Source organism: Trachemys scripta, chromosome 2 (assembly GCF_013100865.1).
Source record: "Trachemys scripta elegans isolate TJP31775 chromosome 2, CAS_Tse_1.0, whole genome shotgun sequence".
In the NCBI taxonomy this organism is placed as follows: Eukaryota; Metazoa; Chordata; order Testudines; family Emydidae; genus Trachemys; species Trachemys scripta.
In genome coordinates this window covers 153,041,606-153,059,013 of record NC_048299.1, presented here as the reverse complement: position 1 = coordinate 153,059,013, position 17,408 = coordinate 153,041,606, and the positions used below count along the sequence as shown (strand labels likewise).

The 17,408-nt window shown below is 49.9% G+C and overlaps 1 protein-coding gene across 2 annotated transcripts; it reads left to right on the top strand.

The window, feature by feature from the left end:
• The first annotated feature begins 250 nt into the window (after positions 1-250).
• Positions 251-8,823, top strand: DUSP26 (dual specificity phosphatase 26). 2 transcript variants are annotated; one of them, XM_034761947.1, is made up of 5 exons: positions 251-423; positions 2,908-3,121; positions 4,371-4,621; positions 6,494-6,708; positions 8,157-8,823. In XM_034761947.1, exons 3-5 carry the CDS (start codon positions 4,443-4,445, stop codon positions 8,354-8,356), a joined length of 594 nt encoding a protein of 197 aa, XP_034617838.1. In that variant the 5' UTR covers positions 251-423; positions 2,908-3,121; positions 4,371-4,442; the 3' UTR covers positions 8,357-8,823. The 2 variants fall into 2 exon arrangements, with proteins under 2 accessions (XP_034617838.1, XP_034617837.1); XM_034761946.1 differs by lacking the exon at positions 2,908-3,121.
• Positions 8,824-17,408: the final 8,585 nt, after the last annotated feature.

The following is a 17,408-nucleotide window of genomic DNA, read 5'->3' as shown; positions in this document are numbered from 1 at the left end:
GGGGGGGATGGGGGGAGGGTGAACACAGAGATATGGAGAAGAATTTGTGTGTGTTTGGATGCACGTGCATATTCTTGTGGCTGTGCATGTGTATTTCCATGCATAGGAATATGTGTGTGTGTGTGTGTTTATATGTATGACTCTGTGTGTGTGCATGCACCTACACGTGTGTGTTAACACGGGATGTTCTGTGTTTGTGTTAATCTCCCTCTGCTTTCCCTCCCCCGCCCCTCCACCCACACACACTATGATATAAACAAACCTGCCTCTGGACATGTCATGGCTTAAAATAGATGTTCATATATCAGCCTTCCTACAGCAGCGGCGGCAGCGGCAGCAAGAGCTGCAGTAGTAGGAAGACATGGCCGACTGGATCTGACTAGAAAACTCACCCTGAGCTGAGAAATCACAGCCTGCACAAAGGTAGAGTAACGGGAGTGGGTGTCTCCCTCCTGCCTCCCGTTTGTTTGTCTGTCTGTCTCTTTGCTGAGCGTGTGGGGTTGGGCAGCCTGCCTGGGTGCGATAACGTCTATGCAGAGCAGCCGTGTGTGTAGGCAGGGTTTGTCAGTCTGTCTGTCTCTCTCCTCCCTCCCAGCGCAGCGTGAGAATGGCAGGGGTGGCAGAGGCAGCCATGTACCTGTAAGCACGAGTCGCTGCATGCAGTAACTCACCCTGTGTTTTAATACAGGAATGGGCCACATCTCCCAAGTACCGGTAGCAATGGTGCTTTGGGAATTTGCTCTGCGTCTTGTATATCGGGTAGTAACTGGTGATATTTACCAGCTAGAGCCCACTGCACATCAGCACCCAGTGGGTGTTGGAGGAAGAAGATGAGGGTCGGATACATGGGTGAAGCCTATCGAGGTTCATGCCAGAGTGGATCTGTCCCACAGATTCTCAGGCTTGTCTCCACTGCAATCAAAGGTGGGTTTGCAGCTCAGGCAGGCATACCCCTGCTAGCTTTAATCTAGCTAACGCAGCTAAAACTAGCAGTGAAGACGCAGCAGCACAGGTGCAGTATTGCCAATTCCAGAGATCAAAAATCAGGAGTCGGGGCCACCAAAATCATGAGATTGGCCCAAAAATCATGACATTTTTAAAAAAGATGTTTTTTTTTAAATCAGTCTCTTGATGTTTGAATTCCCCCTGTCCATCATCAGGCATGTGCATATGACCATTAGTGTCACCCACTCTCCCCCGTGTACTGGATAAGGTGATTTTGGCCCCTGCTGCAGGAACTCTTACCCCCACATCTGCTTATCTCCTGCCCAGCAATTAATCTTGTCCCCCAGTCTCCCATCAGTTCTGTCCCCACCCAACCCCACTCAATTCAGCCCAAGCCCCCATCATCTCCACCCCATCATCTCCACCCCCCTGCCCTATCGACCCCCACTGCCTTCAGTTCACCCTCCCAGCACCACCCCATCTGCTCAGACTCCACCATCAATACAGGCCCCCTACCCCATCAGCCCACCCACCCTCCTCACTTCAGCCCCCCCACAGCCCCCAGCCTCATCTCTGCTCCTTAGGGTTCTTCACCCTCCCTAGGCCTGGGGGGCTGCAGTGGGGTTCCCTCTCCCACTTACCAGACCGGCAGGGGAGCAGCCGCCTGGGGCTGACAGCTGGAGTCCTGGCTGCACCTGGGGCTGCTGGCAGAATTTCTAAATAAAATTAAGCCTCACTTTTAGAACTGTCAAACGTGGGGATTTTTTTTCCACAGTAATTCAATTGCTTATTTGAGATTTGGCCCTGCCCCCCCTTCTTTATGTCTCAGATGAAGTTTCTCTTCCCTGCTGGGTGTAATCGTGCTGTCTCTTCCCCCTACTTGATAGCTTGATGGCTTTGTTTATCTGATATGTAAATGAATTCTCGTTGTCTTTCAAAGTACTTTGGAAGTAACTGCCCAGTGGAGAAACCACATTCCTTTGTTTAAGGTGGGGGTAACTCCTGTTGGACTGGAAACCCCATTTTAAGAATGTGGCGGGGCTGGAAAAAAAAAATTCTGACATCTGAGAGTTTTACCACCAGATCACAAGCTCATGAGGCTTCACTCTACTCAGAAATGGCGACTCTCCCAATCGATTCACGAGAGTTGGCAGTTTTGCAGGTATACAAACCCACCCAGAACTCTGGATATCTACTTGCATGTGCAGCCTGCACCAGGGTCTGTGTTGACGAGTCTTCGCTGCTATTTTTAGCCATGCTAGCTAGATTAAAGCTAGTGCAGGTATGTCTACCTGAACTGCAATCACACCTCCAATTACAGTAGGCATACCCTTAGCCAGCCATGGATCTGCTTGTAGCCTTATTTTAAGGGGCACGGTATGGGCCAGGCTTGGATGGGCCCAGGCTGAAGGGCCTGCTGCAACATGAGCGGGCAGACACCCCACAGCATTGTGCTGTTGATGATCCCAGCTGTGGTGTGCTGCCCACAGGCTTACCAGGTATTTATTCCTAGAGCCAGCAGGTCAAACATTCAGCAGAGTGCAGGAGACATAGGGCCAACTCTGGACCATGGTATACGCTGCTGCAGCTCCTGTTACTATCTGTGGCAGCTGCACCCAGTCGTACCAGGGCTGACGGGGAACCCCTGGCTCCAGAATAGTCTATTCCATGCCCTGCACAACCATGTTCAAGGGAGCATCCAAAATACCCTGCAGGGAATAAACTGTTGGGAGACATCAGTAGGGAGGGAAGTACTTAGCAGGTCTCTCTAGATTCCTTCTGAATTCTGCAGTGCCCTCATGATGTTTGCAACCTCTGTGCACAATCAGGTAAGTGTCTAGGGGTTTTCTTCCTTCGGCACCACCGGCTGCTGGCCCTTGCTGAGGGCAGGGTGCCAGACCGACTGAACTGATGGTCTAAGCCAGCAAGGCAAATCTGAGGTCACTCCATTTCCCCTTTTAGCCTCTGAAAACAATTGGCCAGTGCAGAGCCACTGATGGGAACAGAGCTGAGATGTGACACTTTGGACGGGTTCCCAAATGTTTGGAGGCAGCTCCAGGCAACAGCTGAGGCAACACATCAACAGCAGCAGCAGCATTCAGCTGGCTGCACTGAGGAGGAAGGCAGCAAAGAAGAAAAAATGTTCCCAGGGCTGATGCTTTGTTACTGAGGCCGGGTACATCTTCATATGGGTGGGACTGTCCCGAGAGGCTTGTTGTATGTGTGAGAAAGGAGGCAGCATGGTCTAGTGGCTAGACCATAGGACTGGGAGTCAGGCCTCTTGGGTTCTATTGCTTAGCAATAAAAGTCTCATGTCCTACGATTAACGCCTCCCACCCCAAACCCAGAGCAGCCGCCAAGCTTTTCAAATGCAGCGGGGGGGTTGCTGTACCAAGAGAGGTTAAGACAGGGGAGGGATAGCTCAGTGGTTTGAGCATTGGCCTGCTAAACCCAGGGTTGTAAGCTCAATCCTTGAGAGGGCCACTTAAGGATCTGGGGCAAAAATCAGTACTTGGTCCTGCTAGTGAAGGCAGGGGGCTGGACTCGATGACCTTTTGAGGTCCCTTCCAGTTCTATGAGATAGATAGGATAGCCTCTCCCTCCCATTAGACTGATTTTATTGGTACATGACAGGACGATGCCCAGTGAGACCCCACGTGATACCATATGAAATCCTCCGCCTGCTTCTCCTCCCAGCCCCAGAGCCTGGCACCAGACCCAGTATCTTCACTGCCTGCCAGCTCCTCCAATCCTAGGTTGGCACAGTCTGCTCTTGAGTTGGCATCGTGACTCTGGCAGCCAATGCCCTCTAGCCAGTTCAGAGGGAAAGCAGCAGCTGAGCTACTCCGTCATCCCATAAATAGAAAGCCCTGGGTACTCTGGTCCTGCCAGTGTGGCACTGATCCAGCAGAGAAGCACTGGAACGTCGCTCCTTTGCCATGAAAGGGAGTGCACAAGTGGGCTGAAGGCTTTGGTGACCCCACTTCCTCCTTTGCTGGGTTCACAGTGCTCTGGCCCCATTAAACTCTCCCCAAATGCGCCACCTTCCAGGAGGGAAGCTGATGATGTACTGCCCCCTCCTGACATTGGGAACCCCTGGGCAGAGAAGGCTCTACCCCTGCAGCTAGTTGTTCACATAGTCAGGTTGCCGGGAGGATCGGCAGGGCTGCTTTGAGGTATTCTGATGCATGACCAACTCACCCCAGTTCCAGTGGACCCAGGAGTCTCAACCCAAAGCTGTTTGACCTGGGTCTCCCGCTCAGGCAGAAGTAGCTGGATTTGTGTGTGTGTGTGTGTGTGTGTGTGTGTGTGTGTGTGTGTGTCAGGGAGGCAGGGAGTCTTTGAGCTGATTGCTTGTCACTTGGGGAAGGGCTTGGCAATACTCCCATGCCGGGGTCAGCTAATGGCATCTCCATTACTTACAGGACGGGACCGTGGGTGACAGCAGCAGCAGCGTCATCACCCACAGGGATGCATTGTGGGTCTCGGGAGCTCCAATGGCTTTTATGTCCAGGTTCTCCAGAAGCAGCTCCAGGTCACCCAGCCGGGGGTCTCAGGAAGACGCCAGCAACCACCCCATCCTCAGTGTCTTTGAGCTGGAGAGGCTGCTGTACACGGGGAAGACGGCCTGTAACCATGCAGATGAGGTCTGGCCAGGACTCTACTTGGGAGACCAGTAAGTACAGGCCCAGGGGATGGGAGCACAGGCCCCCAGGTCATGAGGGGAAGTGGGAATTGGTGGGGATGGGAAGGAAGAGGGAAAGGGACTCAGTAGCATAGTTGTGGAAGGGGGCATGGACTGGGGAGGAGGAGACTGCAGCGCAACTGTGTGTGTGTGTGTGTGTCCTTTCCATTTGGGATAGTGGCACTCAAAAATGGCCCCTGAGGGTAAAAAATGGGATAGTGGCCCATGTGAAAAGACCCACCACATACAAACTGGACACAGCAAACCCTAGTTTACAGCAAGGGAGATTTAGGTCGTATATTAGGGAAAACTTTCTCTAAGGTAAAACACTGGATGATTTAATTATAACCAGTTTAAATTATTAACTCATCAGGATGCTTTTACTATGTTATTAACCAATTGTCGTTAATAAAATAATAATAATACTTGGTCAGAATATCCAAGAAAAGAGATATATAGTAAATTAAACAATGAATTCACACGACTGTGGCTCTTCTGGGTAATGTTGATCGCTAATTTGGCTCCTGAATCACTGAGGTGTGAGTATCACTGCTCTAAGGACAGTTAAGCTCTGGAACAGGTTATCTAGGGAGGTGGTGGAATCCCCGTCACTGGAGGTTTTTAAGAACAGGTTAGACAAACAGCTGTCAGCGATAGTCTGGGTTTACTTGGTCCTGCCTCAGCATGGGGGGCTGGACTAGATGCTCTGGTCTACACTGGGGCGGGATCGACCTAAAATATGCAAATTCAGCTACGAAAATATGTATTTAGGTCGACTTACCACTGTGTCTTCATGGCGCTGAGTCGACTGCTGCCGCTCCCCCGTCGACTCCGCCTGTGCCTCTCACAGCGGTGGAGTACCGGAGTCGATGGGAGAGCACTTGGGGATCGATTTATCACGTCTAGACTAGACGCGATAAATCGACCCCTGATAAATCGATCGTTACCCGACAATCCGGTGGATAGTGTAGACCTGACCGATGATTTCTGAGATCCCTCCCAGCCTGACATTTCTATGATTCTATTCTCAAGAGGTTTGGGAAACCAGGGGTACACGATTAAGGGGCACTAGCAGAGCTGTAAAGGGGTAAGGGGAACCCAGACTAATATTGCAGGGGGGCTGTGGATCAGGATTGAGGCCCAGGATTGGCAGGAGCTGCGTGGGGAGCCCCAGGCTAGAATCACTTGGGGGTGAGAGAGCGAGACAAATGTGTTTCAGAGTAGCAGCCGTGTTAGTCTGTATCAGCAAAAACAACGAGGAGTCCTTGTGGCACCTTAGAAACTAACAAATTTATTTGGGCATAAGCTTTCGTGGGCTAAAACCCACTTCATCAGATGCATGGAGTGGAAAATACAGTAGAAGGTATAAATACACAGCACATGAAAAGATGAGAGTTGCCTTGCCAAGTGGGAGGTCAGTCTAACAAGACAATTCAATTAACAGTAGGATACCAAGGGAGGAAAAATCACTTTTGTAGTGGTAATGAGAGTGGCCCATTTCAAACAGTTGACAAGAAGATGTGAGTAACAGTAGGGGGAAATTAGTATGGGGGAAATTAGGTTTAGGTTTTGTAATGACCCAACCACTCCCAGTCCAGAGAAATGTGTGTTGCTAGCTGGGGAATGACAGATTTTTTTATTTTTTAGTGTACCCACCAGATGACTCCCCTTCCGCCCTACACCTTCTTCTGGCCTGTTCCCTCCAAGCCAAAAATCCATGCTGGCCCGGTCCAAGTAGCTCTCCCCTCGCTAGTACCAGTTCTAGCAGATAATACTTGCACAGTCCACTGCCAAGAAGCACTCCCTGCTCAGCTGCTGCCACATAAGCTCCCCCATTTTAACCCTTTGCTCCCTTCTCTGCAGAGATATAGCAGCCAATCGGCGTGAGCTGGCCCGCCTGCGCATCACCCACATCCTCAATGCCTCGCACAGCAAGTGGAGAGGGGGTGCTGAGTACTATGAGGGCACCGGCATCCGCTACCTTGGCATCGAGGCCCACGACTCGCCCAGCTTCGACATGAGTCCCTACTTCCACCCCTCAGCTGACTTCATCCACCAGGCGCTGAGTGAGGGAGGAGGTGAGGGGCAGAGGAGGGGTTGGAGAAGAGGGAGCAGGGGTTGGGACGAGGAGCTTGGCTGGGCAAGAGGAGAGGCCGTGTCCAACACCCTCATCTCTAGTCGCCTTCTTTCCTTATAAACACGCCACCCATGGTTCTGTGCTGGAAGCAGTGAGATACCATTAGCAAGACATGGGGATCCTCACTCCCACCTCCATAGCCCTCCCCCATGTGATTGGCTCAGAGAAACCTCCCAAACCACCTTCTTGAGTCTGCAAAACTGCCACCATAACACCAAGGTCACCATGTTGGACCAGCACAATGATCCTTCTAGCTCAGTATCTGGCCTCCTGCTGCACCAGAATAGAGCTACCTCCATCTACACTGGGATCCGCTAGACTAGAGCAATGGTTCAGCTAGCCCAGTATCCCAGCAGCCACCATTCTGGAAGAGAGCCAGGCCCCAATTGTGGGCCATGGCCTGGCTCTTTCATGCCATCCTGCTGGAACAAATAGGCCAGATCTGAGGTGGATCCCTTCCTCTCACAACACTGGGAGTTCGGTGTAAGCAACCCCTGGCATAAGGGTATGCCAGGGTGCGGGGTGGATCTAGAGCAGGATGGGGTGGATCTGAAGTCCCCAGACGAGACCAGGATTCAGGAAGTGCATGGGGGTACAAGCATCTTTGGCCTCCCACACTCAGGAGGCGCAGCTCAGAGTCTGGCTCATAGGGACCGTGGAGTAGGGCAGGTTGAAAATGTTGTTCTCAAAACTGTTGTTCAAAGGAAGATTGAGTTTTTGACTAAACAACATGAAGTATCTGCTTTCCATGCAATGCTTAGTTTTTTCACTGGAAAAAAACAAACCAAAAAGTTTTTGATTTTCAACCAAAAACGGAACTATTTAGCCATACACTGGAATACTTTGATTGGAAATGCTGCAGTAGAGCCTCATAGGGGTTGTAGTTCAGTGGCCTCATGTTCCCATTCTCCTTGTTGAAGCTGGGCTTCATAGCCAGACATCATCTCCCATGGTTCACTATGGCTGTGGACTCCCATGATGCATCACGTCCCCTGCCCGAAATGAGAGATTGTGGTGCTGTTATGCTTATAAGACGCACTACAGTGCATCCTGGCAGATGTCATCTGGCCGGTCCACCCAGCTTAGAGAGGAAAATGAAGGCACGAACCATTCAAACTACAGCTCCCACGAGGCACCACAGCAGCATTTCTTAATCAAGATAATTCAGATTTTGATTTTTCAATGAAAAGTCAACTTTTTCCAAGGGAACTCTCCTCCCCTGCCATTGTGTGACCATCTGTCCCATCTAGCCCTGTATCCTAACTCCTGCGCTGGAGTGACCATCTCACCCGCACTGTTATAGGACTGTTTCCTGGATTTCCCTAACCCCGGGCAGTGGGGCCTTGGGGCTGTAGCCCCTCTGTGACGCAGCTCCCCTTCTCTCCGCAGGAAGGATCCTCGTCCACTGTGCTGTCGGGGTGAGCCGCTCGGCCACCTTGGTCCTCGCCTACCTCATGATCCGCCACCGTATGACCCTGGTGGAAGCCATAAAGACTGTCAAGGACCACCGCGGCATCATCCCCAACCGGGGCTTCCTGCACCAGCTGGTCTCCCTGGATAACTCCCTGAGGCTGAAGCGGCGAGCATGAGCAGGCAGGGGAGGGGGCGCTGTTCAGCATCCGGTGCTCAGCCCAACCCTACTGCCAACTGAGCAGCAGACACAGGGCTTTCATCATGGGGCAGGTGCTTGCCAGGTGCAGCTGGACTCCCTCGGCCCATGTCCACCCTGTCCAGTGGGGTCCTCAAGGAGTGGAAGCTATTCAGAGGGACCCCCAACCTGCAGCCCTGTGGTCTATGGAGGCCTAACATGCAACCTCCTTCCAGGCTGCAAGACTTAGTGGTGCACCCTGGCTCTGGGAAGCCCACGTGGGTTGGTTCTGCCAGCGGGCACACCCAGGCAGCAAGCCAGCCCTTCCTGTCATTGCTATGAGATCCAATCTGTGTGCATTTCTTGGTGGCAATGAGAATTAGGCATGGCCCATGGTGTTGTAGACTAGGGGTGCCCTCAATGTAAAACATTTACCTGTCAGAATAAAGTTACTGCAGAGGAAAAACATATGGCCCCCCTTTGTGTGTTTTGGAGCATCTTTGCCCAGACCCCAAAGGAGGTTGAGAGATAGGTTCTAGACCATGTGTATTCAGGGATCACATCCCACCAAAGAGCTGAAATGCTGCTGCCTTTTCACTAGTAGCTCCATATGCAATATACTGCAGGGCAGTCAAAGGTCCAATCGGCCAGTGCTTAGAGATCTGAAAAAAGTGTGTGTGTGTGTGTGTGTGTGTGTAAGTAAGAAAGACAGTGCTTAAAGTGCAGCCCTCAGCAATCCTGCTCAGATTAGGGTGTTTTGGGGGGGGGGCAGGTCTACGACCCCTCTTGTGACCCTTCCCGCTTTAAGCACTGCAATCAGCTCTTCATGATCCTCTCCCAGCCCCTTGGCTGAGGTCAGGTTTGTGAGAAGGAAGCATCTGCCAGGACAGGGTGGGCTGGGAGAGGGAGTGTTGTCTCCCTCCTTATCTCTGCAGTGAGGGATATAAGAATTGTGCTAAGAGGCCCCTCCAGCCCTTCTCCTCACAGGGACATGGGGATCCTCCCCCACAGAGCTACTGGAGGGAACGAGCCAGCAAAGGACTAAGAAACTGAGACCCTAGGGGTGGGCCTGGAACAAAATGCTTGGGAGAGGTGGGATCCTGGTCCAACGGCAATAGCCAGAGTACCCAGCACCTCCCAGGGACAGGCTCCATCTTTGAAGCTTGGGTTCATTTCTAGAATAGTGTTTATATGTGGGCTTTGGAGGGAGGGGGGTTGGGTGCGATAAGCTTTGAGGGGTGTCCGCCCCGTTTTTGGCGAGGGGCAGGTGGCCATATCTTAAAAAGTCCACTGACATCGGGGCAGTCACTAACTAACTTGCAGAGCAGCTGACTCTGGGCAAAGACTGAGTGCGCCACGGAGCCTGAGCTCCTCTCTGCCACAGGCAGCTCAAAACCAGACCAGCCTCTGCCATATTCCATATATGCCAGATACTCTGCAGCGTGGGGCACGGGTCACTTGCTGGAGGATTCTCTGCACCTTGAAGTCTTTAAAGTTTTTTAAACCATGATTTGAGGACTTCAATAGCTCAGACATAGGTATGTTGCGGGAGTGGGTGGGTGAGATTCTGTGAACTGCGTTGTGCAGGAGGTCAGACTAGACGATCATAATGGTCCCTTCTGATCTTAAAGTCTATGAGTCTATGACTCTATATTCCCAGCTGCATTTATTGCCATCCTGCTAAAAAGTTTCCCTGCATAAATAACAAGACTCAGGGAGCCATACTACCAATGACCACAAGGGAGCAGCACAAGATCGAAGAGCCATCCTCCCTCACCAGCATTTCAGGTGGCTTCACTGTGACACAGTTTTCCATCCCTGCAGGATGGAACTCTGGAGATAACTAGGCTCCATGTTTGGGTCCAGCTGTCTCCCCATATTACTAACTTGAAGCTCCAGACCCCCATGCTGCAAAGGAACCTCTCCCCATCCCTCCCACTTTTAGGATTTCAGGGTGGGGAGTGGTCCCAAGCAAAGGTGGGTGTAAAGTCCTCTCCTGAGGAGCTCCAAATTCCCCCTCCAGATTCAATGCTCCACCCAGAGGTATTCTCCACCCTGTCCCCGTGGACTGGGTTGGGATGGTGCCAGCAAAGCTGGTACCTTGGCCTAGGAGTACCTGCATGAGGTTACAGCACAGCACACTGGCCAGGCACATTATCCGGGGGGTTCTCCTTTTGCAGAAGCACCAGGTATCGTCCAGTTCTGGAGACTGGGCTGGAGGGGACCGGCGGCCTGATCTGCCTTGCCAAATCCTAGCTCAGTGTGAATGGATGGGCGGCCAAGTAGGGGGCTGTCCATAAACTATGTAATGCATTGGGGGGCAAGTGGGTCCCTAATTTGGCATGTTTGTTTCAGTGTTACAAAATGTTACAAGGATAACATTTGGGTCTCGATAATCACCCAAAAAGGGGTCATGTAATGGATGGACCGGTCCTCTGGAGGCAGAAAGCAAAAGAGAAAGTCTTTCCCAACTGAAGGGAGAAGGCAGGTAACAAACCCGTGAGATAAAAGGCCTGAGGTCCACAATCTGCAGTGGAGCTGCTGGGGAGAATCAGCCCCAGGATATAATACAATACAATGGATTAGAGTCATGAATTGTATCAACCACCAGATGGTGATGTTGCTCTCTTCCAAAAGAAGCCAGGCCACAGAAACCAGGACCAGCAAAAGTTAGCTTCCTTGATAACTACGCAGAGACAAAAGTCTCCTTTTAACCCCCAGGAGCGGGCTGTACCCCTAAACACGCTGAAGGCCCACGCGGCAGCAACAGCAGCTCTGAGAGCATCAGGAGTCTGGGAAGGTCAAGGGGAGGTGTTTCTGGGCTGCTCTCCAAAGCACCTAAATTGGGTATGTCAGGCACATCCCAGGCAAGAATGTCAGTACTGGTTCTGCAGCAGTCATCCTGTCTGGCTGCTGGTACTATGCGAGGACAGCTCATATATCCACTAAGGAATCTCCTGCTTGGTTTGACCTGAGCCCGGCAGCCAAGACAGACTATTACGAGTACATAAAGGACTCACTGAGTCCTCACCCTTCATAGCTCAGGGCATGTCTACACAGCATTCTGGGGGCAAGCCTCCAGGCTGGGTTGACAGACTCAGAGGCTGGCATAGTCAGATCTTGAATTGGCAGCCTCGGGCTAGTGGGACTGACACGAGCACTCTAAAATAGCTGTGTAGACAGAGCTTTGACGTTGTGCTGGGGCTGGAGCTCATGCTCCGAAGAGCACCCGCCTCCCTAGGCTTCAGAGCACAGGGTGCAACTTCAAAGCGCTGTCTGTACAGCGATTTCTGTCAACCCAGCCTGGGAGACTCACTCCAAAATGCCGTTTAGATGTACCCTTGGGGACTGGAAAGAGACAAAGTGAAAAGCAGTTCCTTCTTACCCCTCATCTCTGATCCCTGTAGGTCTCTAGTTCACACTTGCTGACCTCTCTGGCTCAGCCTTTGAACTATGCTTATACTGAAGCCTTTAGAACTATGGGCCTCTGTCCTAGCTCCTTGGAGAGCGGTCTTCTAAGTTCATCTAAGCAACTCAGGCTGGTCCCATCTGCAGCTGTGTTCCACTTTGGTCCAACGGTCACAAGAGGGCACACAAGAACTAATTTCCAGCGAGCCAGACAGGATTCAGAGTCAGGCTGTGCACAGTTGTTCTTACCCAAGTGCACTTGATCTGGAATTGTGGAAGCAGCCACAGTTGCCAGAAGCTTTACTGGGGTGCAGGACCTGTTCCTTCATGTCTGGGGTGAGCTCCCTTCTCCCCATGGCTGCCAAAGGGAGAGGGGGTGGTTTCAACCTATAACTAGAAATGAGGTCAAGCTGCAAGGTTTGGGTCCAGATTCCCAGCCCCATTCAAGCCCCCAAGCCAGGTAACATGTGACCATTCTAACCACTATTTGGCAGGTTGATCAAAGCTGAAACTCAAAACAACCCCCATAGGTCAGGCAAGTCATGTGCTGGGAACCAGTCGGTTTGCATAGCTCCCAGTCAAAGCTGTCTGGGGGCTGGGATAGCCTTGCTACCTACACACATACAAGTGGGAGCTAGGGTGCTGTACAAGCTCGCAGTGTAGGAGTGGGGAAACTTGCATAAAGGGCTATGAAGCAGAGACCAGAGAGGTGCGACCCTACCTAGGGTGACCAGATATCCCAATTTTATAGGGACAGTCCCGATTTTTGGGTCTTTTTCTTTTGGCTCCTATTATCCCCCACCCCGTCTCAATTTTTCACATTTGCTGTCTGGTCAACCTAACCCCACCTGATAACTGCAGTGGGCGTTCCGCACTTATAAATATAACAGCACCCCGGCTAGGCATTCATCCTAGGACACCTGTTTCTAAAACCACATGCTTCTAGTGCCTGAGCTAAAGTGTCCGGTTTGGAGAGTAACTGCTCCAACCTATGTATGAGTCAGTCACTAACAGGACAAAAACACACTTGACCAATGTGTTACATGAGCATCAGGCCCAAGGTATTGTAAGTTGAGTGCCCAAAAATGGAGGACCCTGAAATCAGTGGAGGGTTTTGAAAACCCTCTGTGCCTCAGTTTCCCCGTTATTTAAAATGGAGATTATCATACTTACCTGCCTCTAAGGTCTATGGCTGAAAAGCACTATAGCAGGGCTAATTAGCGGTGGCTATATTATGACCCACAAACACATCACAGTTCAGACCAGATTTAGCTGTATCAAACTGGCCCCATAATGTTTCCGGGGGTTGTTGTCCATCTGCTCCTAACATAGCTCCATTCTTCTTCCACTTCCTGACACACTAGCTGGCTGGCTGGGCAGCTCTGTGTATTTAGAACTTGGATCTTGTAAACATGTGTTGTTGAGGGCTCTGATAGCCCTGCAAGAGCGATTTGCTGTGTTTGGATGGTAGCCAGGTCGTCTGGGACTCCATAACACACCTGGCACAGTGTCTTGGCAGGGCTGAGGGTCCAGGCAAGCAGTGGGCTGGCAGGGTGCCCATCAGGCTCCCAGGGAAACATTGAGAAATGCTTCGCTCCCCCTTTGTCAATGAAAGAGATGTTTATGAGAGGTGGGGGAGGAGAGGAGGGCTAGGAATTGAGGCAAACCCTCCTTAAAAAGGAGTTTGGAAATGGACTATTGTATCCCACTTCAAAGGCTTATATTATAGACTCTAGGTTGCTCAAGGCATGGTAGGACAACACATAGGAACTGCCCAGAAAAGGCACCAAGAGTATGAACAATAGAGGTTGCTCCAGGAAGCAAACCCAGGGATTTCTGGGTAACAGAAAATGTTGTGCTGGGTCTGGGCAGGGGCTCCAGAGGCTCCTGGGTAACAGAGACTGTGTAGTTGAGCAGGACTCTGGTGATGTTCTGAAAAGTCCTTGCCTGATTGTGTAACTTCACCGCACGTGTTGTGGGCCCTGCTGGTGTGTGGCTTCCATTGTGTCCTGCTGCTAATTAAGCCTTTAACAGTGGGCATGGCCATTGTTCGATAAGGCTGGGATCAGGGAGGTGAGGGACACAAGGGAAAATTTATATGACAGCGAATCAGCAAATTAATCCAGTGGGTGACATCACAGATGCAGCTGTGATGGTGGATGGCGCAGTGACAGGAGACAGGCCTGAGGACAAAGGGGATGCTGGGATTTTCAGCTGGTGGAAAGACAGAAAGGCCCAAATTCATGCCTGCTAAGCACGACAAAGGGCAGGGCCCATGGGGGAGCAACAGCAGCTTTACTTCATCCGTTCTGCTCTCCTGTGTTAGGGGCTTGGGGATAGTTTGGTCCCTGGTGTAAGTTACAGCAGCCCTAATTTGCAGCAGGGGATAGCTGCCTCCCTCTCTCCCCCAGGTATGCCCCTGGCACCCGGGGCTCCTGTGGGAGATGGCATAGATCCAGTTACACTGACAGCCAAGGACAATTCTGATATAATTGGGGGAACTCCCCAGGGGGAACCATCTAGTGGCTTCACAGCCCCCTTGACCTTAGCTCGGTGGCCCTGAGGTGGCCCTGGGTCCATGGAGGAAGCAGATCGAGAGTTATTTTGATGCTGCGCCTCTGTAGCTTCCGACAGGCCCTAAGTGTGTTGCCCAAATGCCCTCCAGAGGAATAGCTTTGAGAGGTGGTGCAGCAAGACGTCCCTATTGCTGAGCCTTGCCTGCAAATCTCTCTACTGCCAGAGGAGCCTTTGCCACTCCAGGAGAGGAGGTGCTGTCTCTGTTGGGTGACTACTAGACTTTCTAATGTATGGAACGTATCAAGCTATGAGCAGATGTGGTTCCTCTAAACCCCTAGTGGTACCCAGAGCGACTGACCTCTTAGAATCGCTGCCTGGGGGTGGGGGTGACTGATCTGAGAGCCAAGAGTGTACAATAGAAAAGACAGGAGCCCAAACATAATGATACAAGGAAAGTCAGGAGGGGCAGAGACAGGAAACTCGGGTCTTATCATTGTTGTAGCAACTAGAGGGATCACCTTTGTACAGAGCACTGTACACATATATTAAACGGACAGTCCCTGCCCCCAAAGAACTTCCAGTCTAAGTCATCATTCTCTTTTGCAGTAAAAAACACTTGATATCATCTTAGTTCCATGAGCCAGCATTTCTGGGGTTGCTAATTTAGAGCACAGAAACTGAGATAATACCAGGTGGGTGTGAGATGGGGAGGAAAATTTGGGTCTGAAATGTACAGTTGAGAAAGATGATTCATTGCTTTGGGTAAGTGCTCTCTCTCTCTCTCACACACACACACACACACATGCTTGGCAGAGTGGACATGGGCTACAAAACCTTTCAAGTGTAGGACATGAGTACAAATTCAACTGACTAGTAGCAAGCAAGTGATGTTAGTATTGCCTTTTTGGTAGCCCGTATTAAACGTATTTGGCAGGTCTCAGGGCTTGTCTACACTACAGGCAGAGTTGAACCAGTTTAACTTCTAGTGGGTTGTTAAACTAGTGGAACAGGCTATGTGACATTCTTATTTCAGTTTAAATTGGACATATTTCAGTTTAATTTAAGTCAATTACAAACAGGTTTAAGCTAAATCTAAATAAGCCCCTCTTAAACTGACATTGGAGTGTCCACACTATGGGTTTGCACTGGTTTAGCTAAACTGGTTAAATTAAACTGATACAAGTTTGTGTGTAAAAAGTGGGGCCTCAGTGGATGGATACCACCTAGAGCGGAAAGACTAATTTATATACTGACTTCTGCCTATTTTTCTGTTTGCAAATTATCCAGGATCAGTTTACAATTGCCTCAGATATATTAATTATTGAAATTATTCCCTGAATAATTTTTCAGATGGGCCCACCATTAGCAAACTGATGAGGTTCAGAGAGCCACAAACTGAGCTGTGCTGGTTAGTATTGATTAGACACATAGATCACATGGCATTGTTTCTTTCCCTGATTGGATCAGTGTAACTATTAAAATCAGTAAAAAGCAACAGAGGGGCCTGTGGCACCTTTAAGACTAACAGAAGTATTGGGAGCATAAGCTTTCGTGGGTAAGAACCTCACTTCTTCTGTTAGTCTTAAAGGTGCCACAGGACCCTCTGTTGCTTTTTACAGATTCAGACTAACACGGCTACCCCTCTGATATTAAAATCAGGTTTCTGTTGCTGAGATTCATGTCGACAAATATGTCAAATTTGGTTTGCACAGATTATTAAACATAAGAACATAAGGGTGGCCATACTGGGTCAGACCAAAGGTCCATCCAGCCCAGTATCCTGTCTTCCAACAATGGCCAATGCCAGGTGCCCCAGAGGGAGTGAACCTAACAGGTAACAATCAAGTGATCTCTCTCCTGCCATCCATCTCCACCCTCTGACAAACAGAGGTTAGGGACACCATTCCTTACCCATCCTGGCTAATAGCCACTAATGGACTTAACCTCCATGAATTTATCATGTATTCTCTGATACTCTCTTAAAACCACTTATTTCCAGGACCATTCCGGCCAATAAGCATATTTGCTGGAATATCAGCAAAAGCAAACACTAATGGATGTGAGCACCACCACAGCCAATTCATTTATAAATGGATATGGGCAGATTTTTTTTTTAAGGTATTCATCCACCACTACTGTAAAACCATACCATAAAACCATAAGGAAATAGAGAGAGAGGAACATAGGAACTTGCAGACTAGATCAGACCTGTTGTCCACCGAGCCCATTATCCTGTCTCCAATAATGTCTGGTACCAATTGATTCAGTGTGAAGGACAAGAATCCCCATAGTGGATTATTGTGGCATATGAGTCTTTTCCTATCCACCATCAGTTAGAGTTTAGATTACTCCCTGAAGCATGACGTTCACAGTTCACGTCCTTTCAAACTTTTTCTTCCTCTGCTTGTAGCTATGGCTATGCACATTAAATGGCCTGTGGGTGTGATTGGCCTGGATTCAAATCCTGGAGGAGGCCTGGCAATGGATGTGAAACACAAATCTGTGAGCTACATAAAGATTTCTGGGGCTCAAGAGAGAGAATATATGTATTATTTATAGGAGAGCTTTCCACCACAGTGAAGTTACTTTGAGTGTGGGCCAATGGTTTCACCCCAGGGTAAGGAACCTTGGATTCCCAAATTCTAATCCAAGCTCTACCTCTGATTTCATGAGCATGGACCTGGACAAGTAACTTCCATTGTACCCCAAACCTTGATCTCCCAATCTCTACATATTAGGGGTACAGTGAGGTCTAATTAGTGTCATGTTAGCACAATGTTGTGACAGTATAAAGCCCGATGTAAATGCTAAGAAGTATTGTAATTTGTCAAGTATCAGGGGGTAGCCATGTTAGTCTGTATCCACAATAACAACAAGGAGTCCGGTGGCACCTTAAAAACTAACGGATTTATTTGGGCATAAGCTTTCATGGGTAAAAAACTTCACTTCTTCTCCATGCATCTGAAGAAGTGAGATTTTTTACCCACGAAAGCTTATCCCCAAATAAATCCGTTAGTCTTTAAGGTGCCACCGGACTCCTTGTTGTTATTGTAATTTGTGACCTTCAAAGGGAATAAGAGGAGCTATTCTACTTTTTAGGATGTATATGCCCTAAAAAGCAGACTAGC